This window comes from Rhagoletis pomonella, unplaced genomic scaffold (genome assembly GCF_013731165.1).
Source record: "Rhagoletis pomonella isolate Grant_MI unplaced genomic scaffold, Rhpom_1.0 Rhpom_scaffold_00002, whole genome shotgun sequence".
NCBI classification, from domain to species: domain Eukaryota; kingdom Metazoa; phylum Arthropoda; class Insecta; order Diptera; family Tephritidae; genus Rhagoletis; species Rhagoletis pomonella.
The window spans coordinates 44,002,661-44,027,784 of record NW_023458556.1 but is presented as its reverse complement, the minus strand read 5'-3'; the positions used below and the strand labels follow the sequence as shown (position 1 = coordinate 44,027,784).

Below are 25,124 nucleotides of genomic sequence, written 5' to 3'. Positions count from 1 at the left end.
AGAATCTGATATTATTTTATGCAATGCTATACCACCGAGCGCATTTCCGGATTTCCGAATAGTGTGTTGACATTCGGATATCCGAGGAGTGTATTTATATTCGGAAAGTGTATAAATATCTGGATATTCAAATCTAAGAATTAATAAAACAAAAATTTTTCATTTATTCATTTTGCAGCTCGATAGATTCAGTAAATTTAAGAATAATGGCCGCCTGCATTCAAATGCCGTTTGTTATTTCTGATAATCTCGATAATCAAATGAACGGATATTGGGCGGATAATCGGCGAAATAATTAACGAATATTAGGCGGATATCAGTACTATTCGGATTTTGTATATATATTTGGATAGTACCTAACTGAAAGCTTTGGACATTTTTTTAGTTCAAATATGCAGTTAACCTTTTAATTATAATTTTTTTTATTTAGTTTTATTTACTTCTAATTGCCCTCTTCACGCAAATACTAAGGAGGGGGCAATGAAAAGGCAAATGAATAAATAAAATTGAAGAATATATATATTTTGTTTTCTGAGCAAAAAAATTGCTTAACAATTACAAAAAAAAAATAGTACAACCCTAATGTTCTTAGGCACTATTACATGTACAAAATTACGCATGCGCTACATGGGAACTGTACTGACCGAAGAAGTAAATGTTCCTTAATATTTGTTAAATAAAATGTATTAAATGTGTTAAAAAATATGTATTTATAAATTATGTTTTCCGCGCTCGTCTAAAGACAGAAAACTAATGCAAGACAAACAAAAAAATGGTTTAAAAATCGTTCGCGCACTTTTGCACTACAGCGCGAAGGTGTTGCGGAACCGCACGCACCTGCGTTCACATTTGCAACACCATTTTAGGTCTGCTTCGGCGTACGTTTCAATTAAAAACAAAATAATTGATAATGCTTAAAAAATGTTAAATAATAAATTTTCGTTTCTTTTACGCTTTTTTTTTGGAAGTCACACAGCAATAAAATATCATAAATATTTCAGCGGCTTTTTAAAGTGTGATTTGCGCGCCATTAGCGCGCGGCGTTGGAAAGGAATGTACATACATACATATGTACATGGATACCACTTATACGTCTCTATTATTGCATTCTGTTTGCATACATACATATGTATGTACGTGTCAGCATGCGTGTATGCGTGCCATGTTTCTGAGCACATGTGTGCACTTGGAAAATTTCAACATTCCTGGCACGCAAAAATTACGCCAAGTCGGGGAGTATAAACTCAAGCACAATTCAGCAAAAAACCAACACCATCGCATTCCCAGCGCATTGGCATCAACATCGCCAGCAGCAACAGTCGTTCAACCACCTCAGCCTGAAGTCTAGACATTTTCAGTGATTTGCTAATTTTTTATTTTACTATATTTTCGTAGTTCGCTTTCATTTTTGCATTACAGTGCACAGTGTATGAGCTTCATGATGACGGGCTATAGGAAAGGATTAATGTATATTTCTTTGAAATATCGGGTCCACGCGTCTGTAGATATTTAATTTGCTGCCGTGGAATGCTGACAAAAGCTACGCTAAATTTTCTTCGCCAAAATTTTCTAAACGAAAAGCAGAGAGGCCTAAAAGTATACAGCATGGAAAAGCAACAGATGCGATCAAAATTGTGATAGCGAATGTTGCAATCCGGCTGCTGATATAGTTCGAGATTGCGAAACGGATTAGTAACTTCATGGCCTGGCTGAGTTTTCTAGACTCTCCTCATCACTCTGTAGAGCCTGACATTTTTTTTTTTTCAGAAATAGTGAACGCCGGATTCAGAAAAGATTAAAAAATATTAATTCTTAATGTATTTTGGATAAAATTTTTCATCTCTCGTCAAGTTAAGTTTGGTGACGAGAAATGAGGCTTATCGCCAAAACAGGTTTGTCTCGAAACAAAACTTGACAAGGGATGAGATCCAAAAAGCATGATCTCCTCACTCTGTTGGAAGAACACTACATACCATCTGCATATAATTCTAGCGTACAGAGAATATTTCTTCGTATTATCATTTTTCATAGCTTTGTCTGTTAGAACACCCCAATCCGCACATCTTGTTCAACAAGACTTTTACTAAATAATATGAAGAAAAACTCCTTAAAAAAATAAATACATGATTTTTTTACCAGGGACGTGAACCGGTTTTGAACCGAACCGGTCTTAAACCGGAAAACCGCTTTTTTCTATTAATTAACTGAACCATTAACCGAACCGAAATTTTCCACAAATGTTTGATCCGAACCGAAAACCGAACCACTTTCCATAAAGGTTCGTTTCAACCAATTTTCAATAGATAAATGTACTCACTTTGTTTTCTTTTTGTTAAACATGGTAATACCTACCACGTTTATTTACCATGTGACAATATATAATGTAAAGGCAACCCATCTCATTTGACAGACACTTGACCCTTAACCTTGCGCGTTGTTGCACTTCACACTGGACACTTGCGCATTATTTTTTTGTTTTTCGAACCGTTGAACCGAACCGAAACCCCGGTTCAAAGACCAAAAAAACCGCAAAAACGGTAAGAACCGCTGAACCGAACCGACCCAAATTTTTCATCTGGTTCACGTCCCTGTTTTTTACTCTAAAATCTTTGGCATAGTTGACAAATGTTTCTCAAATTAGATATATGGGGAAGTCTTTTGAGATGGGGATTTTTCAATTAAAAAAGTATTAATTTTCAAAATCGTAGCAAATTGTTTTCCCCAGAAAAAAAAATTATCAGCCTTATCGCCAATTCCATGTGAATAAATAGTTCCCATAATTTAATGTGCAATGCAAAAACAAATTGAGAAAAATTGCTTTTATTTTGCTTCATAATTTTTGGGAATATTTGTTCATGTGAAATTCGCGTTAGGGCCGGATAATTTCATTACTTTCCTGATGAACAAGTAAGGGATTGCCTATAATCTGATTTTGTATGAAATTTTTAATTTAGAACTAGATTGCCTTAACCCTCCTCGCTGAGTTTAAGAAATTTTTGTATGTTACTTTAGGTGTAGTTTATTTCTTTTATTAACCCTTTTTCAAAAAATTTTGAAACTAAAAACTTCTTAAACTTTTTTCCAAAATCAAGTTGAAATCGATTTTTTAAGCAGGTGGCAACCCTCCTACATGTAACTTAAAAATAAAGCATTTTCAAAACCATTTCCTTGGACATCCATATTGTAATAATTTATCAAATATGAACTTTGAATTGAAGTAAATTTTTTACCACCAGCTAGTATTAAAAATTCAGTCTGTATGGGAGGTTCCACGGGCCCTTTTCCAATGATTTCGTACATATCCACACCAATTCCAGTACTCCACCTTAAATACTTCCAGATTTATATGATATTTGTTAAATAGATAAAGAGCTATACTTTTATAAAAATAATGAACATTAAACAAACAAAAGATAAATAGTCAAAACTGTGCAAAATGTTGAGTTGCTATCGTTTTGTCGCGGGCAATATGTATAAATACGTAAAAAGTATACAAATTAAAACAGGATGAGTAATATTCATTCGGTTTGTGACTCTTTTGCTAAATTTTAAGCATTTTCGTTTCGCATTTGACGGATTATGTACATACATATATATGTATCTAATAATGTTTATTTTTGCTAGTTATCACATTCGTGAAAAATTAAAATTATTCATTCGTTCAAAGACTTGCACTGCCAACAAGACTATCTACCGTACATGCATATCTACATAGATTCATCAAAAATATAATTCTATGCCCAGTACGGAAAGGAACTAGTTTAAATATCGATATTCAACCAGTTCTTTACCCACCACAATTAGTTGAAGATCTGACTTTCTTCTTTGGAACGAACTCTTGAATTTAACATGGCGATGGCCTAGGCATCAGTCAATTATCCGACTCTGCATTTGATTTCAACTACTTTAAAATGCATTTGACTTGCACTGCACAGATGCTTTTTCATAATTAAGAAAAACCGTAAATAAAAATTTTTAGTTATATGTTCCGCCTAATGAGATTTGAACCTGAACACCTTTGCATTTGGCTTAAAGCACTTCAAAGTCAGTATGTTTCGTTTGAAGATGCCTTTTCATGCCCACAGTTAGATCATTTTTCAACAAATATTGAATTATTTGCAAAGATATGTTTCAAAAGTGTAAGCATTTGGTTTATCTCAATGAGGCTGCTAGGTGATTATATGTACATCAATTTGAAGTTAGTTGCTAAATACGTGATTAGAAATAAGTTAATTTTTCTGAGGTAATTGGTTGAGCTATGCCGTACTGGTTGGGTACAGGCATACATAAGTATATATGTATGTTTATACAAAATAAATTTACAAAGCTATGCATAATCAAAATACATACGACTGTAAATCAACAACAAATTCCAATAGCAAAACAAAAGCAGATGCTCGAGAGCAACAAAAAGAAAACAAATTAAATCAAATGAAATTAAGAAAGAAAACAATGAATTAAGATTAACCAAAGAAAAGGCTATGGCCAATGGAATGCCAAGTGGTTCATCAGCCGATTTTAAAAAATGTATTAGAACGCGAGTAAACTCTAATTTTATGAAGAGATAAGGTCACCCGAGCGATGAAACGCCTTAAGTTGGGCAGGAAAGTAAACTGTGGCAAGCGATGAACTGAGTACATGAGTTGCTGTTTTGAGTCGCTTTGAAACAATTTCTTTATCCACATACTTTATTTTAATTTGTATCTACTTTGTAAATATGTATGTATGTATGTATATTCCAAATTTGTTTTTTTTTTTTTTAACTTATCGCCTGCTGTAAATAAACTAATGAACTAGAAATATTTACTAATTAGTTGAAAAATTGATATTACTAAGCAAGTTTATTGCTTTTAGTGGCATAAATTCTCAAGATAATAATTGAGATTGAAAAATTTATAAACGAAAATGTTAATTATTTTCATTGCTATTGTACGAGATTTGTTTGGTATGTATAGTACATAGTTTTGGTTACCTTTATAAAATTTATTAACCCAAAAACTAGGAGGAATAGCAAAACTTCAAATAAATTTGCTAACTTTATTGTTTAGTAAATATACATACAGTTCGTGCAGTTGAATGATATACATATTTAATTGGCAATAAATGAATTAAATATGTACATATTTTATCAACATACTAGTAAATCAATATACAAACAGTTAGATGTAAAATTATTAACTCATTGAATTGCGTCAAATATTGTTAATATATTTAAGTGCGTGCATATCATACAGGCTCACACATCAGAATAGATCCGACATAATTTTAACTTTAATTGTTTGGTGCATCTACTATATCCGAAAGTTGCTTTTGTAAATGCAGTGAGAAAGCCTATGCAATGCACAAACAAACAACATCTACATTGCAGATGGTGTGCAATGCGTAAAATAACCACATTTGCACTATTTTTGGTGCTAGTTTGACATATTTTCAAAATAAATTAGAAAAAAAATACAATTTAATCCTTTACCGGAATAGACTCAGCGCAATTAATTTCGTATTTTTTCGTATTTTAAAACCTCTTGCTTTCTCAAGTGTTTATAAGTAAGATTTAAAGGCTTATTAGAAAAATTAAAACGACTTAAGTGGGCTTATTTGGAGTCCTATTTTATGCACTATTTAGTTTAGGATAAATTGCAACTGAATTCGAAACCGCCCCCTTAAAACCAGCTGATACGGTTATATGGGTGCACGATTACGAAATTACATTTTTCACTTTGTCGTTCATCTCCATTAAAATTGCTTATAAGATCTTGATTCTCTATCAAAATTTTTTTGCAATTTTGTTTTCTTCTGAACCTCATTTTTTGTTCAACAATTAAATTGTTCCTTTTTTCTTATTACGTTAAAAAAAAAAAAAAACGACCAATGATCTTGCCCACGTGGTGGTTTTTGGTGTCTTTTGTTCGTGAATTGAACTTGTGATGAGAAGTTGGTGGAATTTTTTCTAATTTACGCACACAGTTAGATATTCGGTTTTATGTACTATATATGGTTTTATTTTGATAATGATCTACACTTTTATAAAATAATAATGAATATTAAACGAAAGCCAAACTAGTCAAAATGTTGATGTGCTATCTTTTGACGCGGGTTGTACCTTTGGTGCTTCATTTGTAAAAACCGCTTGAAGACAATCTAGTAGATGCAGCATAAATACAATTAAAGTTGAAGATCATGTTTAAACCTATTCTGCTAAGTGTGGCTGTATAATTTATTTGGTTGTCTAAATTTTTGTCAGCGACCCCCAAAAGACTGTACCACAATTATTCTGAAGGGACTATCTCTAAGCCTTTAAAATCATGGGGCACTCATGTTTCCGGCTTTAGTCTAGCATGTGCTTCCGACCGTTTTTTGGAACACGAATTTTAAGTAAGATAAAATCACAAAAAGAGTTATATACCCATTCATGCAGGTGAACATATGCTACTTTACTAAAATAATAATGCACTTGTTATATAGGTTGCCGCAATCTTCCTAGAATTTACATTATACATACATAAACAATAATTTTCCGAAAACTCAAGACGTAACTTTGGACTTGACACAGTTTCGCACTTGCATTAAATAATGTACTGAAGTATTTAGAGTATAAATATTTATTTTTGCTTACTAATGCAATGCTTTGATATCGCATATCACGTATGATTCATCAGCAAAAGCGAATTAGTATTTATATTTTTTTTTAACCCGGCAGTAAACTGAGCTCATTTACGTGCCGTGCATAACTATGTATGTAGATAATTTTGAAACAATGGGCCTTATGAATAAAAACAAAGCAATTGATTTTTCTTAAAGTTTCAGAACTTTTACTTAAATTTATATTATTATTACATTAAACAAGCAATTCTTGTATATATGTATATATATCCATAGGGTTCTCGGAAACGGCTCTAACGATTTTTGATGAAATTTTGTACATAGATAATCTTTTGGATTTTAAGGTTATCTGAATAGGCATTAACTCCGAGAAGACTCGTATAGGGTTGCCACCTATTCGAAATTAGTTACAATTTAATTAAAACATTATATTATGGGTATCAAATGGAAGGTATTTTAAAGATCCCTTATTCAAAAATATTTTTATTAGGGTTGCCACCTAATTTGAATTGCATATTTATTTAAATTATTGTTTAGAAAAACCGGTAAAATATTACTATTCATGGGTTCTTAAACAATACTTTCCCTATATATAAAATGTTATCTCTTAGGATAATAGTGTAAGGTTGCCACTTATCACAATTTATCTAAGACATCGCAATATGGATATCAAATGAAAGGTATTGCTAAGAACTTTGGTCAGAAAATATTTTCCCTCAGGGTTGCCACGCTTCTATGTAATACAAATTTTTATTTTGTTAATTTCAATCAACATTTCTTTTATGTATACACAGTACATATACGCTTAAGATATGTACCACTCATTTCAGTGTATTTCGGAATAGGGTTGCCACCTAAATTTTAGAGTAAGGAATTTACTTAATAGATATCGAAATCCATTTTTTTTTTGTTTATTTTCAAAATATTTTTGTAATGCTATCCACATCTTGAAAACTTTACTTTACTGGTAAAAGTAATTGCTTGGCTTTTATTTATAAGACCCAATATTATGATCCAAGTGTATTTCTCTTTTTTGGCAATCTTCTAACTGAAAGCTGCAGCAATTTTTATTATGGAAAAGTCCTATTCTGGTCGGATGCTTGCTAGAGACCAGTGCCCCGTTTTATGCTTGATCTATTAAGCAGATGCGACATCTTCTACCTGTTATAATAAGGTTAAAGCTCTCTTCTTATCTTGCAGGTCTGTATATCTGACCACCTGTTTCTAGCCAGTTCAAGGAAATACCGTTGATTTTTGAGAATTTTTTTACTGACGCTCTTCGGTATTTTTTCCCATATAAAAAAAAAACTATCACGCATTCGTTATATGGAGAAAACGAGCAACATCATCAGCAAAAAAAAAATTCTCAAAAATCAACGGTAGTTCATAGCCACTTGAAACTTGTACTTCTTGAACTGAAATTGAGTGAACTACAAATCCGCATTCTCAAAAAAATTCTAAAAAATTGTATTTAAAAGTTGAAAATTTTGGTGAAATTTTGTCGAATTTTCCTAAATTTTGTAAAAAATTTGAATCATTAATTTATATGCCGTTCGATGCAGAATGAACTATATTTCTATTAATTTTCACGAAAAAAATTTATTACGAAAAACATTGCAAATATTAACAAGCAAAAAAAGCCGACTTCAATTCTCATATAAAAAAAAATATATATATATATATATATTTCATGATCCAATGATCGGATCTAAACCAGATAGGTATGGGACCACCTCTGAGACACTACCTTTCCAATGCAAAAAGAATTATTGACGTGGGCCAAAGTTATGCGGTAACATACATAAATATGTTAGTGTTTGGCCGAGCTTCCCCTCCGATTTGTGGCGTGCGCCTTGATGTTTCCTGTCTTCTACAAAATCAAAAAATTGATTACCATATTTTTTGAAAGTAGTGTTGTAAGAATAAAACGACATAATTATTTAAAAAAAAAAAAAATCTAAAATGATAGAAATGAAATATAGTAGGGGTCTTCATCTTACATGAACGCACCTTGGTAAATAATTGCATACAATTTTTTATTATTTAGCTTATAAGGCTAGTTACGTTTCATTTTTACCACGTCCATTGTGCTAATTTGCTTTTGATGTTTTCGTAGCAAAAGCGACCAGCTGGCAACCTGTCAGAGTTAAATTTTGCTAAAATTTATACATTTATCCACACAAATTTGTTGATAGTGTTAAACTTTGGTTAAATCGAATTCGATACAAAGTTTTGACAGTGCATTTGTCAAACTTATAAATTTATCTTTTTATCAAGTTTATTAGCAGTTTATCACTTTAGATAAAGACCCCTAGTTATAAACTTCTTTCGCCACATTATTGATCTATGCACATTTTCTTTTCTTTTTCTTATAAACGCAGTTGAGTGACATTTTCGGAACGAATTACCGCGTACCACATACGGCTAAATCAATTACAATTACATTAGCGCCAAATACACATTTCCGCTTGGAAAGGGATTTATTCGTGAATAATTCACGCATGAATAGATTCACTATTTTTGGTTCACATCGAGATGGCGAACAAGTGGAAATCACAACAGGCGCTTTTCCAGGTGGTGATGGCATCATTGGACCCTATCCAGAAATTTTGATGCAGGATGTGTTTTCGGTGGTGGTGCGAGAGCGAGCATTTTTAGGTGAGTGGTGAATGCAAATTTTAATTTGAAATTCATTAAAAATTTATCTTTTATTTTTTGCTCTGTTGTAGGCAATAAAAAATTCACTGTACGCAATAGCAACGACTTGATTTTATACTCGAATGCTTTCAAGAGAGCCGAAATCAACGGACGATTTGTGGGTGTAGCCGATTTGCGTATAGAGGAGAAAGCTTTTAATTCAGCAAATGCAACGGTAAGTTATTTTCGTTTGTGTAGGGGGATTTGTGTTTTTACTATGCTCTAACTCGGGCAGTTGCATCGATAAAAACTAGACACATTTTTGACTGGTATATATTTCAAAAAATTTTCCCATTTATAAAACAATTTAATCGATTTTTCGAGAGCATTAGACTCCATCGGTTCAAAAAAGGTAAACTTTCTTAGTCCATGCTAGCAATCGAAACATCATTTAAAATTATTGAAATAAATACTTAGTTTCAAAAACTTCCTCTTCTTTCAGCTACACATCGAGAATTCGCACATCGACAACATCTACCGCTTTGAAGCATCCCTGCGTGAGATTAAGTTCAGCAATTGCAGCATTGGCACCATCAATAGCGGCTCCTTCGATGTCAATACTATAAATTTTATTGCTTTCGTAAATAGTCGCATCGATGTTATTAAATCGCGGGCTATTACCGAAAAGGTGAGTGTAGACAAAGTTTGACTAAATCAGAGACAACCAAAATGTAATCCGCGGAAGGGATTCTAACGGTTATGACCTTTATAAGTGATAAAAATCATAATTTAGTCGCTAAAATTGAATTTCAATTTTTTCGATCAAATTTAACCGTTATTTTAAAAATGATAATTTTTGTTCAAGAATAACATTAAACAAATTAATTGAGCTTGAAGCCGTTTTTTATGGAAAAATTGTTGTGGAAAAAAACAACCATAGTTTCCAGAATAATTCTGCATAAAGCCATAATAGGCCAAAAAATTACAAACAAAAAAACGATCAAGAATAATCGTAATTGTTGGATTTCTATTTTTTCGATCGTTATTTTTTGATTTTTACTTTTTCGATCATATGCTAACCGTTATTTTTTAGACCATTCAAGAATTAAATTCGGACATAAAAATGCAGTCTCCATTATAACGGTTACAAAAATTATCGATATAAATATAAGTCCAAAATAACGATTAAACAATAAAACAATAAAAACCACAAACATAAAATTCCGATTTATCAATGACTCTAGATCGAAAATTAAGAGTCAAACAATGACGATTTTGCAATGATCTAAAAAAAATCTGAATATTCAACAGTTAACGGGATAGGTTTTAGGTTTTATGTAGATTTGATACCAGTGGCGATCAGATACAAGTTTTTACTGTATACGTGTCCGTCTATAACAGTTACAACCAAAACAAATCCCACGGGGGACTTTTTTAGAGCTACCTATAGATTTTAAATCAGTTATGGGCAAGGGGAGCTTTTACTCTGCACGCGTCTATACAAAGTGTATAGAAGGCTTTAGAGACCTTTGCCCGCAGGCAATATAGAGAGTAAAAACTCTGTCAGCAGCGTTAAGGAGTTTCTTCCGAGGCCTAGGCTGTGGGTGTGAGCATTTTTTATATAGACGCGCTAAGAACAAGAGCTTCCGTCACTAGTCTAAATCGGTGATGGTCAGCGCCTTGCCCGCATGTAAAGCTTCTTTAAGCACTCTATAAATTTTGTGTAGACGGGCACAGGTTAAAAATAAAAAAGCTCTATCTGCCCATTTCTAGGCTAAATACAAATTCCGCTTAACTCAAACAAATTTTCATAAATCATCTTTGTAGTTGTTTAGCATGCATTTGTCCATCACTGAAAGCGTTATCGGCTACATCGAAGGCGAGGCCATACATGGCAGCGGCATAAACGAGCTGATTTTTCGAAATAACCAGTAAGTATCACGCTCGCTCAGCTATTTTCCAAATAAGAATGAAATCTGATAACTCTCTATCTACCACAGAATCGATACCATTCACGAAAACGCCATACATGTAAACGCCATCAATGCAACCATTACCGCCAATCGTATCAAACATCTCGGCCAGAATTGGTTACGCGTCAAGGAGTGGTCTAATATTGTAATTGAGAAAAATATTTTCGGTGACTTCGGTGGCATTATACTGGAGGAAACAAAGAAACCCGGCATTTGCCGTTTCGAAAATAACTCGCTCACAAAACTCAAGCCGGGTGGTTTGAATATAACAAATCGTCATTGTATAATGCGTGAGATCTCCGTCAATTCACCATGTCGCTGCAATCGAGATTGGCTGGCCAATCTGTCCGACCGCGATTTGCGCTCCGAAATCTACTGTACAATCGATACGAAATTGGGTGCTTGTTTCAATGCCACCTCCTTTAATATGCTAAAGTACGAGAATGAAGTGTGTGATGAGACGAAGACAACTGTTGATTGTGGCGCTAATCGCAACCTCAAGAAGGTGGACGGCAAATTCTTTACACTCGAAGAGCTCGAGCGCCAAGATTCGCAACTGCTGATATATATCTACCTCAGTGCAGCCATAATTTTGGCTGTCGTCGTTGTCATTATACTAGTGCTGGTGTTGCGATGCCTGTGTCGTCAGAAAAATGGCAGCGGTGGTGGCATGATGTCCTCCAATCATCATCGCCATGAGTTTACACAAAACGAACGACACATCATTGAACGCGCCCTACAACTCATACAGAAGCGATATCCACACATTCACGCACGCGTAGAACGTTTATGCCAAGAGCTGCTGCAAACCAATCGTACAGAGAAGCAATGCATACGAACTGTTACGAAAATCGAGAATTTATTGAGTAAAATTGAACGCTCGGAAGATCTGAATGCCTTCTGCAGCGTACTGGCACAGCACCTGCAACCGCAAACGCAATCGCTTCAACATACGCTGGAAGCAGTCTACAGCACGGGCAGCTTCGAGCAAGTGCAACGCGAGAATTACGATGGACCACTCTATGCGGTGGGCTGTATAGATACATCACACACTGTTGTCAGCATGGAGGCGGCGAGGATTGAAAGAGAGCGCGAGCGTGAACGCGAACGAGAAATAGAACGAGAGCGAGAACGCGTAAATAACGCATTGAATGGTCGCAATGACGACGCGACAAATGTGCCCAATGAACCATTCTACGAAGAGCTGGGTCAACCATTGCTGCCTGATTACGCATCACCTGCGGATCGCCGAGAATATGCTTCACCGCTTGATCATACGACGGGTCTAGGCACCGAATTGGAATATGCCGAACCTATTAATAATCGAGGTAATTTATTGTACTAGGGAAGAAAAAATGGCACGAGCATCACACAAATTTACTATACAAGTGCACTCTTGTCACCGGCACCGAAAACAATTAGAAGAATTGAAGTAAACACTTATTCCTCCACATTTTTTACATTGTAACGCACTGAAGGCTGTGAATTAATAAAATGCGAGAAAGAATGTAATAAATATGGACTAGAAATTGGTGTACTTAAGTACTTGTTGTGGTGAAAGCATACGGCCAATCACAAAGCTATGCGAAAGCTCGGCATCGACATTTTGTGCGGCAGTAGCTTTTACTGAAATTATACTGCAGATCAGTTAAAAGCAGTAATGGGCACAGTGCTTTTTTAAGCTATACAGTATACACTGTATATAGTATACACTGTGTTTGCTAGTTACGACTGAAATGATAAGCTTTATAAAGCTTTCTTTAGAGCAGCGGTGAGCAGAGAGAGAGCTTTTACTCTGCTCTGCACGCCTCTATAAAAATGTATAGAAAGCTTAAAGCGCTTTGCTCGCGGGGAAGACAGTGCCCATCAGTGCTTATCATGATGAACTTTTAGTAAAAGCTCTCTCTGGTCTTAGCTGGTGTATAAGCGTGCAAATAATAAAAGCTCTCCCTGCCCATTACTGCTTAAACGCAATTATGAAAATGGATTTAATTATAAAAATAAACATAAACGTACATATTTTAAAGTTTTACGATGAAAAAAATTAATTTGTGGATTTCATATTCATGAAATAATTATTCTAAATTTCTTGCGCTGTAATTGTAGTACCTCTCGAAAACAAAAACGAAAATTAAGCTTTAGATCTTTTTTAACCCTCAGCTCCGCACCATAGGTAAAATTTGCCCATGCGAAAACAATTTATTTTTATAGTTTTTAAGTGATAATGATGTGATGAGTAATAATTGTCTATGGTGGGGATAGCTGTTTAGAAACTTCTGTGTGAGCTGAGGATTAATAATCTATATGTAAATATTTAATATTAGTCTACTAAATTACAGTGCAATTTTTATTGACATTATCGATTTTATAATTTGGAGTAGATCGAAAATTTAAGCATAAGTAAAACGGTAAAATTTCACAGTAACAAAGGTTAAGCTGCGTTTACACAAAAAAGGCGTGGGACTTAAGATGCAAATGCTAATTAAAAACAAAAAACGATTGTCTTGTATGTATATAGCACAAAATTTTGTGATTTATATTTTGAAAAAGATGTGCAGCCAAAAGAGTTTTTAAAGTTAAATATCTTCGCCAAAAAATCGAATAAAAATTTTTAAAATAATGACATTTAACAAAAAAATTCTATGTTAGACAGATAGATAGATAGATAGATAGACATTAGTATGAGATGCCCGCTGCTCTTCACAACAGTTCGGCTAACCCAAAGAACCCCAAAAAAGTTTAGAAGAGTTGTAGGGGTCACCACATAAGGCATAGGTTTCTTTGGCACTTCCTGGATACGACACACAGACTGATAGCGTAAACCTTTGCCTGTAGAAATATTCGCCCTCTAATTGGCATCAATATCTCAGCTCTAGAATCCTCGACTCCTGCTCCTATGCTTCCGGGAGTTTTCAAACCGTCTGAAGACGCCTTAACAAAATTGGGGCAATTCATGCTTCTTTGCTGCAAAATTCAATACTGAACCTCTACTCAAATGTTATAACATCTCTGGGGTGTACGGCTAGCGGGAGCTGAGAGTTTGGTTTCTTCCTATTCCTCAGTGATATGGCATTTTCTCTGCCAAAATTCTCTCTAGCGAACTTAAGTAGAGTTCGTTTTACCGTGTGCTCTAGGCACATTGCTCCCGTAATACAAACAGATGCCAGACGTTGAAGCTTTGTGAGCGCCTGTTTGACGGTGGATAGAGTAGTCCTTGAGACCCGAACTACCGCCCCACATATTACCATAGGTTGTACTATCACACATGCACATCCATCTTATGTTGCTCGGGTTGCATCCCCAGCACTTGCCTTCCGGACGTTTGCGTATCATTAAAGCTTTTTTGGTTCTGGATATGGGTGCGCCTAAGCGCTGTTTTCATAGGAATTTGTTGTGCAAGGTCAGTCCTAGATAATTCACTTCACTTGTATCGCTGTCCGGAAGGGCAGATTGGTTGGTTGGGTCCTTTTATTAAGTATAGGTCTCTTTGAATTATTTCGAAGAGGGACATGTCGAAATTTCTTTCAGCGACTATGAATTTCACAAAAAAAAACAAACTGGGAAAAATTGTTTTTCTTTTGCTTTATAAATTTTGGAAATATTTGTTCACGTGAAATTCGCGATAGGGCCAAATATCTCTCCCCAACTGTAGTAGCGCTGGCCGGATTCCATCCACTCCAAGATAATAATAAAAATTGTTTAGTTAAGAAGTAAGCGGTTCCACTTTATATATATGGAAACTAAAATTTTTTTTAGTTACAACGTGGTGTTAGTTATATTCTAATCATAAATATTTAATTATCACCAAAATCATTTGTTATGCATTATTTTACTCCAAATTAATTTATTTTTTTTAGTTTTTTCGTTGTAATACTATATTTTAGTTTAAATGTGCTCTTATTTGTAAATAATATGAAATGGTGTCGTTATTTATATACATACATATAGTATAAGTTTATTTAAGCTTAGCACTTTAATTATTTTTATTGAAGTAAACTAAAATAATAAGAAATAAAATTTTAAATATAAAAAACTTGAATTGGCTTAAATTAAAAACATAAATAAAATGTGAATTCAGTTACGGCCAAATCCAAAAAATGTTTTTTTGTACCTAACATTTTTTTTAAACCATCAGAAACAAAAAGAAGTTTATTGAATTCACACTATTTAATGCACTTTCACTACAAACTCCGACCATGTAAAGTAGTCGCTCCGGTTCCGCGCGAGTAAAATTGGCAGCACTAACAAGTCACAACAAAGAAACACTTCAGGTATTAAAAAAAAACACTATTTTTCTATGCATCCAGTAAATATGTAGTGGTAGCTATTAAGTAGTAGAATTAATACATCTGCTGCACTATTTGATTTACATATACAGTTATTAAAAAGGTGTCGGTAGCGTACTACGCACTCTATAGGCTTCTTTGCCCCCTCTCATCGGTGACTGTAGAGATAACACACACTGCAACCTCATTTTCACAACACTTAACCAAATCAACCAAAAATACTAAAGCCTTTACTTTATTTTAAAACCAAAAATTTTAACTTTTTTTCTTCTTTCCAACCACACAGCCGACTACGCTCAACGCTTGCCACCTTATGCGCCACCACATCCACCACCAACAAAACCGTCCATGATTATGCCTACCGCAGCGCCACGCGCACATCTTCCGCCCACTAATAATAAAAATAATAATAATAATAATAACAACAACAGCCAACATCCATTTTACCTTGCACATAAAGCAAGTCCGACATTCGCGTCCAGCATTGTTGGCGTTAATAGACCAGCACTGCCGCCATCAAATGTCAAACGCATGGCGCATGAACTACAAAATATGCCAAATTTTCACCTGCCTAATGCTGCGCAGCGTACACTTAATAAACATTTGGTCGCACCGCCAGTCTACACAGCGCCCGATGTTAGTCACAAGCGACCAATGCCTACACCTGCGTCCACTTTTGCACGCCTAGCGACACCCGAAGTGGATGAGAGTGAATTTGATATGCGCGGCGCTGTTGCATTGCCACCCGATACGGGTTCAGATCATTCGGGTGGTAGTAATGAGACTGTGAAGATCGATGATGTTATATTGTATGCCGATGCATGAGGAATGCGGAATGCGGAATGAGGGGGTGAATGAGTTGGATGGGAATGAAATGAAAAGAAAATGTATAACTATCATCCATGTATACGAGTTGGCATCCGAAAAGTATGCTTGTGTCGATTTACAAAGGTGTTTCCTTAGCATACTTTCTAGCTTACTAATTAATTCCTTGCAGTCAGGCAAAGCTGTCTAAATCTGTTGTGAAAATGCCGTATGCTTTTTGTTGAATGTTTTAATTGAATGAATCAATTTTCTGTAGTCACATAGTATTAAGATTACTAGTTTAAGAAAAGTATGTAAGTGAATGTATGGGTATATGTGTGTGTACGACTTTATAGATTAACGGCGCTATTCCCTCGCCAATGACTCATCGCATGACAATTATTTTGACTATTGCGCCTAAACTTAGGCGCCGAATATACAAATTTGAGAAATTCTCGAATTCTTTCAAAGCCCTCGCACGATGCGCGAATTGCTAAGCTTTGCAAAACTTCGAGAATCCCCCTATTTGACAATTGTTATTGAGAGCGCTTCGAATACAGTTTTTGCGACATAGTTTTAGGCGCAGTAATTAAAGCAATAGTCATGCGATGAGTTTTGTCATTGGCGTGTGTATGGGGCTGAGAGAATCTAATCCAATGCAGAATAGATAAGTTCATGTTTTCAAAACGAATTTGAAAGAGATTTATAATTCAAACCAAAAAACATATTTTTCAGAATCCTAAAATAATGGTTAGATATACATATGTAATATTTTTATATAATAAAATGACTTCATATTGTATCTCTGTATTTGTCAAACGTGGTTTTACCGATGAAATGTGGCTACAGCGATTTTTAAAGTCACAATAAATTATCACAAAATTTGTTGGCATATATTCCGGTTACTTGACTCTCCTTAATATGATTTGAACGGATATTTGTAAGGTGCTTATTATAAGTGTACGACACTCAACTGTTGACAAGTTTTGAGTATTTATTTTTTTTTACTATTTAATTTTAATTGTTTTTTTTTTTTTATTAAAATATAGTTCATTCTATAGGTCTGTCTGCAGATCGCATGAAAAACGAAAAATTCATATAAAATTATGCACCAGAAATGGCAAGCAAAGTTTCTGCTACCAAAATTTCTTCAATCAAATCTACAGCAACATCATAGTAACTTTTCAAGCAACAGAAGTAATGAAAAAAATAAATCTTGTGAATTTTCTTGAGAATTGCAGACAGTCGTTATAACAAAAATCATATAAATCTAAGTTTCAAACTTCGTAAAAAATTTAGAAATATGAACAAATGTTAACACTTTTTATTCAAAATTTTTGGGTGGATAGTTTTATAGTCCATTTTAGCATAAAAAAATAAAGTCTTAAGTGGCTTCAAAATACCGTTAATTTTTAGGATTTTTTAATCTGATTGAATGTGGTGAAATTTTGATGATACTTTGTTAATATTTTTTGTTTTTAATTTATAAGTTAATGAATGAATGTGGCGAAATTTTGATGAAACTTTGTTGATATTTTTTGTTTTTACTATTTGGACAGGCTGAAACTGGGATTTATATGGCGTGTTTTATGGAATGAACTATATTTTTATTTAAAAAAAATGTCATTATGTGGTTGTCGTTTAGTTATTATAAGCCGTGCATATATACATAAATACATTAAAAACATATTCGGGAAAAATTTTTCTAAATATTATTATTATGTATTAACCTTCAATTATTTAATATTTTCCTGAAACTTTGTAAATGTTTCTAAAAAAAAGTACTTAATCATAGGAATCAAGTTTTAACTTTCATTTGTCTCCATAAGGTAAAGTTGACCTTTGATAAGTAGGCGTGCCGGGACTTCATACGTTTTCTACAGTAAAACCTGGATAAGGTGTTTGCCTAATTTTCATTAAATCTATAGATTTGGCTTTTTTATATATTCTAAAAGCCCCGATAGAAGAGTAAATACCAAATTTAACGCATGACCCTTTACACCCTTTAGAAAAATATCCAAAATTCGCTAAGTGGAGTCGAGACTTCTTTGCGCTGCAGAAACCAAGCCAACTGTTGGTGTTATTTTGAATTATGTTCCGAATTTAAAGCTTATCAAGTTTTTTCGTTGTATCTAAGTTCATTTTATTGAGGCATCACTTTACTATATACGTGCATATGTATGTTTATGTATGGACAGGAACTGGAAACACCCTGTTTCTGTCCAACCCATTTTGTTTTTTCAATAACTGCAGTTTCGAAATTAAACCATATAGGGAAGCCCAGAAAGTTTTTTTAGTATGAAAAAAATTTAAAAATGTCTCGTTTAGAGTGAGACTTTATACAAAGTGCCAGTAAATGTGTATTATACAGCACAAATATAAAAACAACATCACAAAAATCACATAAATACTAATTTACATTTTTACTTTTTTTTAATTATTTGATCCTACACTTTTAGCATATCTCTTTGTTCAATTTAAAGTGTCCAAACTACGTATTTCAAATTTTGTTTTTTAAGTGTACGTCTATATTTTACACTATACTAAGTTTTTTTTTTTACTAATATAGATACTACATATTCGTAAAATATTTGCCAAATCTCTTTACGAGTAATACGCATACATATGTATGCATGTATGCACATATATGTGTATGTATATCTACATACAGTACATAAATAAAAAGCATATACATATATGTAAGTATATTAAGCGAACACAAACATTCTAAATGTTGGCATTTTCAAATCGCACACACACACACACACACACCAATGGCTTGTGATTAATAATAATAATTTATACGACTAATAAATTAAGCAAAGTATGTATGTATGTATATATGTAAATCCTACTAAATATATGTTCATAAATTACTATCTAAACTAAATAAATGTGTTTCGACCAAACTATTTTGCTTTATAGACTGTAAGTTATTTAACAATATGTAAATGTACATATGTATTGTATAAAACGATAAACAACGAGGCTTATGCCATTGTATATATGTATGTATGTAATTTGTAATTAAACTGTATTTGTAATTGATAAGTCGTTAAACTGATATAAAATGATTTATTATACATACATAAATAATGCTGTATGATTATTTTGAAATAATTAAATGAAAATAAATTCAACAAAATAAATTGTCTGGTTTATTCCTGAATTAATTTTTGTTTTATTTTAAGAATTGACATAGGCAACTTAAAATAATATCGAGCGCTAACCGCCAAAAAGACGTAAGCGACTTTTTTTTAATTTGGTTTTTTTATGCAGAAATGTATCTAGATGCCTTAGGAATGTTTCTGCATCAGAAAGAAAATTAAAAAAAAATGTCGCTGGTTCGAAATGATCATCCTTTTACCGCCCATTAACTTAATTGCGGTGATTTTTTGGGAAGAGCTTTGTAGATCCGCAGATATACATATTGAAATATGCACGCACCTTTGGTCTTGAAAATATCCTCTTACTTAGCTGCTCCAAGTATGTAAATGTGCACGTACTCCAAATTGTAGATGTGCAGTACTCGACGTTTTACTTACAGTTATGCCTTACGATAGAAACACACAATCACTTAAGGTCTAACCACATAATGCTTAATCTATTACTTAGAACAAAATCCTTACACTCTGTACAGACTACTACTACAATATTGGCGATACCTGACTACAATACTCTGTGCTTTGGTTGGGGAAGAAGGACGAATGAAATCTAGTCGAAGAACGTTGCCAAAATTTCATAGATGATTATAGAATGGCTAACAGATGGAATGCTTAATTTTCTGCCGTGAATTAAATATAAAAAGGTCATTTTATGCCGGTCAGAGGAGCTATGCGCACCTGTCCAACGGATACACTTGGTGTCATTACAGGCACTCCGCCACAGACTCTTCTGATTGAGAAGGAGGACTGCTGGAGCGCCCAACGTCTGCCCAAAACAATGAGCATGAAAAGGGGTCACTCGGAAGTTCTTAAGCCATTGCTGGGTAATCCTGCTATCAAGCTACCAGAATTATCCTTCTAAAAACCCTATAAGGTCAGAATTCCTCAATTGGACTGCTGTGAAGCGACAATATTTACGATTGACAAATGGTTCGTGGTATGGTACACCGAGGGATCGAAAATGGACGACGAGAACATTGCGACAGGCGTACTTGAACCAAGATTCCAGAAAAGTCTGCCAATGGGCACATACCCAACCACATTCCAGGCGGAAGCCCTGCGCCTGCGTTCGCGATAAACATTATTTCGGATAGTCAGGCAGCATTAAAGGCCTGCAACTAATTTAGGACGGCATCAAGGCTTGTGAACAATTGTAAAACTCTTTTGAACCACCTAGGAATGCTACCCACTGGTGGAAGTCAAAGGGAATGAGATAATCAAGGAGATTCAGAACATAGCCAGAAGGGTCTTACTTAGAACTCTTACTGGCTACCTGACAGGGGAATGCGACTTAAAGTTCCATTTGAATGAAATGGGGCTTTCTGTAGGTTTTGTGGACTGGTGGATGAAACTCTAGAGAATAGGCTATGTGACTGCCTACGTATGATGAATCGCAGACTGATACACCTTGGGAATCGAGTATCTTCTCCATCTAAAATATGGAATATGGCACCCGCCAATGTGCTAATTTTTTAATTAGCCAAAGCTGGAGTGATTACAATTAGGGTTTAGCACAATAGATCTTTTTAGGTCGCAGAACGAGAATACCCGACGTAATAAGGATAATTATAAACATCAGGCGACCCCCCAGAGCAATATTTTTCAGAAGGAAATGCTTGCTATAGAGAAATCGATACAATTGTCAAAAGCGGTCTAAGATCTTCTAAGTAGTTAGACAATAACTTTGACGACTAAACGAAGAGGCGAGAAGATCCGATATTCGACTTCAAACTTTTGCGGAAAGACTGTAAAAACGTATTAACTGATTTGAGAACGGGTCGCAACTCTTCAGCGGCTCATGCTAACTACCGTTGACATACTATGTAGTAGAGATGGGCACGGGCCGGGCTTTTGGCAGGGGCCCGGCGGGTACGGGGTACGGGCGTTCAGTAAAATTTCATAAAAGCACGAATAAGCACGAAAAAGCCCGTTGCTAATACTACAAATTTAGATAAGCTTTTGTTTTTATAAAAATAAAAAAAATAGTACATATTTAAACCTCTTTTGATAAGAGAAAAGCAAAAAAAGAAATATTTGGAAACCGATAGAAAAAATAAGATACTTAGTAGTTTTGTTTACATATCTGTACATAAAATACCTTCGACTTTTTTTACTTTCCAGAAAATATATTATAAAAATCTTTGATGTAAAAAATTGATTCGCTTAAGTAAATATACATACATAAACACAAAATTAAAAATAAGTACACAATAATAATAAGTACATATTATGTATACATACAATAAAAGTTGGCTCTTTATTTCCGGGCTGGGACGTGTCCCGTCGTGCCGGGCAGGGCCGGGCCGGGCCCCACTAAAATTCTTAACGTGCGGGCTCGTGCGTGTTTTTGAATGTTGATTTTGCACTCGTGCCGGGTCGGGCCTGAAAATTTAGGCCCGTGCCCATCTCTACTATGTAGTCGTGCCAAGGGAAACCCTAATGCATCGTCCATACTTTAGCTCCTGCATTGTCAAATACTAGATGAAATGCTTGGAACCTTCCAATTAGAGAAGTTAGGGGGCATCTCTACTGGTTACTACCATTACTAAAATTTGTTGAAAGCTCGTGATATTCTTAATATCTGCTTCAACTCATAAGAATCGGACTGCATCTGGTAGCGTTAAGGACTAACCGGTCTAAGTTTGACTTCACGCCAGCGGGTTTAACCTAATCTAATCTTGTTTTGCTTTTAAAGAACTGGAAATCCCCAAAATGTAGCTCTGCAGCAATTATTGGAGTTCGAACACACGCCACAAACATTTGCTCAGTTCTGCGGGGCAAAATAAGTCTTACAATGGATGGGTTCAGAAGGAGCAGCAGGTGAGTGCAACCGTTGGTAAACAAAATCAGTGATCGGTATGCGTCTTCTGAACGGCTTGATACATTATGTAGCTGTCAAATTCAACTGTCAAAACATGTTGTCTCAAATGATCAGAAAAATATTACGATCATCTAACACTCAACTGTTTAGTTGATCAGAAGTACACAACAAGGCGTTCAGAAGGTGTATTTGCAACATTAGCAAAATAAAAAGAAGTTATATTTTAAGACGCATTTAAGTATCTTATATGTACTTAAAAGCTCAAAAGCTTAAAAGCACTTGGCAACAAGTGTAAATCGACCAATTTTCGATGCTTGTTTTACAAATTAAATCGTCAGCTTCTGTTAACATTTAATTGATAAACAATTTCTTGAAGTGATTTTCATATCACTTTGCAATCTGTTCTCATTCGCGGCTAGTTAACCTTCCGCCACTAGTTAGTTGTTGGCAGCGTGACTCGTTGCATACTAGCTACTTCGCACAACTCTAGTCCGAAATGGCGCCAAAGTGAATACACAGATAAATCGCAACGTTGGACACTGCGAGTATGTATTTAGAATTTGCATGCAACTCAATGAGAAACGAGGCAAATGACGTGATGCTAAATGCGGTATTTATGCATTCAGTTGCCGAACATGTGCTGCAAGGTGTTTATATAGTATTAAGGCATTAAATATTACATTAATGCAATAAATAACTTGCCGATCACAAAAGCTTAATGGATCGTGTGGCATAAATTGCTAAAACCATGTTGTTCTTGTTGGCGCATAAAGTTGGCTTGAAAAATTAATTTATAAATATGTATTGTAAACAAGTTTTTGAGTTCTATTACAAAATTTGATTTGCAAGGAAAATAATCAGAAAACAAAAAACAATAAACAAGCCACGAGACTTATTACCACTTCAATTTTTTCTTTTGCTCTATGTATTAAATTTTCAAGTCACTTTTGCTGACTGCTTCCATTCGTCTGTTGCGGTTTTCTTTTCATTTTGCGCTGAGCGTTTGCCAATAGCTGCCTTTATCATTTAATTTATTTATGTTTGTTTAATGGCTTTCAATTTGTATTAAGTTACATTCAAAAAAAAAAAGAAGTTTTGCAAAAATAATCATTAAAAAAAACTGTAAATGAATCATACAGTTTGCGGCTTCATGCAGCCAAAGTGGGGTCTGTAGTACTATGTATGAAGGTATGCGCATATGTATGTAATTGTATGCTATGTTAGTCACGTCGAATTGTTTATTAAATCAAAGAGGTGGGCCTTGGTGTTTAGAATTTGTATGTATTTACTCGTATATAACTTCAAAGAATGTCACAAATTTGTTTACAAAACTTTAAATAAAGAAGAAAGAAAATATGAAGCAGTGGTTTGTTTGAGATGAAAGCAAATCAGAAAACAGAATATCGAAATATTTATGTACATGAAAAGGGTTACATACAGAGGGCTTATATTCAATACCCAAAAAACTATTTTGTGATGTTAGAACCCATCTGGGACTTACCGGTCATCACTGATGTTAATTCTGTCTCTGGTGAGGTGTTGTGGAAAAACAACAGTAATTTACATTTGGTAGAAGTTATAGCTGCTATTTCGGAGATCACCACATCTCTTCATCAGACTACTCCATCGAGTTCACTGGGACTTGAACCAGCTACTCCGGCGTGTTTTATTTATTTTTTTTAATAACTGTATCATTTACAGTAGAACTCAAAAGCAGCAGTCAGTTCTTTTGGACTTTGACAAATTTAGAACCCCATTCCAGGATCTAAAGTTCGGAGAAGAGTTCAACAATTAAACATTAGTGGGAGCCGTAAGCCCTGGCAGCTGGTGTTTCTTTTTTGTGAAATAATTCGGGGACTGAACATAACAGTTATTGATGAAAACTGTCATGGAAAAATTCAGTATGCAGGAAATGTTCTACAACTAAGTGATACATAGCAATCGATTTCTTTTTTTACCGAGACACAAATTTGAAAATAAATTTTTATTTGCAATATTTATGCAAAATTAAAAAAAAAATAACAATTATTTTTGATTTTTATATTATAAATTCAAAATAACAATTATTTTAGATTTTTATATTATATGTCTTAGATAATAGTTATTGAAGACTTTTATTTATAAAAAAGTGATTAACATTTTTCGCAGTTAAGAAGGTGTTGGGAAGCAGAAGTTTACTACGACTTATACAAATGACTTTTAAGGTTATGATTTAAAAAATAAAAGCTTGTAATAAAAGTCAGTGACTGATTTTTATTTATGACTTTTATAAATAAAAGTCTTCGATAACTATTATATAAAACATATAATTTAAAAATCAAAAATAACTGTTATTTGCAGATTATTTATATAAAAATCAAAAATAATTGTTATTTTCGATTTTTAAAAATAAAAGTTAGAAATAACTGTTATTTAAAGAGTAATTAAATAAAAGTCAAAAAATAATTGTTAACGAGCAATTTTTTTAATAAAAGTTGTAACTGTTACGGTCCCTGAAAATAATAGTTGTATTATTATTTTTCATTTAATAAAATAAAATATAAATAAAAATATAAATAAAAATAGACGTTAGTGGTATTCACATCGAGCTCCCACGAGCGGAAGTAGTAAGACTTCATAGAAAAAATCCAGAAAGGAAGAAGTTTGAAATCTTTTTTTAATACATTTAGGGTCGTTTAGGGCCGTAACCTTTAATTTATAACTCACTTTATATTTAAAACAGTAGTCGGCAGTGATCGGACTTTAAAAAAATTCTGTGTGGTAGAATCTGGGAAAAAATGTGGTAGATTTCAAAACAAGGTGGTAGATCTCTGGGTTTGGATCAAACTGTGTACAAAAA

The 25,124-nt window shown here is 34.1% G+C and overlaps 2 protein-coding genes across 2 annotated transcripts in view; one reads left to right on the top strand and one right to left on the bottom strand.

Annotated features, from left to right (window-relative positions):
- LOC118733655 overlaps positions 1-17,102 on the top strand; it is a 54,357-nt gene extending 37,255 nt beyond the window's left edge. Inside the window, exons 2-7 of the mRNA XM_036463152.1 lie at positions 8,982-9,258; positions 9,330-9,472; positions 9,740-9,925; positions 11,065-11,168; positions 11,238-12,538; positions 15,783-17,102. Of these exons, the coding sequence (XP_036319045.1) occupies positions 8,982-9,258; positions 9,330-9,472; positions 9,740-9,925; positions 11,065-11,168; positions 11,238-12,538; positions 15,783-16,321 (2,550 nt within the window). The 3' untranslated portion in view covers positions 16,322-17,102. The remainder of the gene's footprint in view (positions 1-8,981; positions 9,259-9,329; positions 9,473-9,739; positions 9,926-11,064; positions 11,169-11,237; positions 12,539-15,782) is intronic.
- LOC118733653 (E3 ubiquitin-protein ligase highwire-like) overlaps positions 1-25,124 on the bottom strand; it is a gene marked incomplete in the record, with an annotated part of 173,312 nt that overhangs the window by 111,695 nt on the left and 36,493 nt on the right.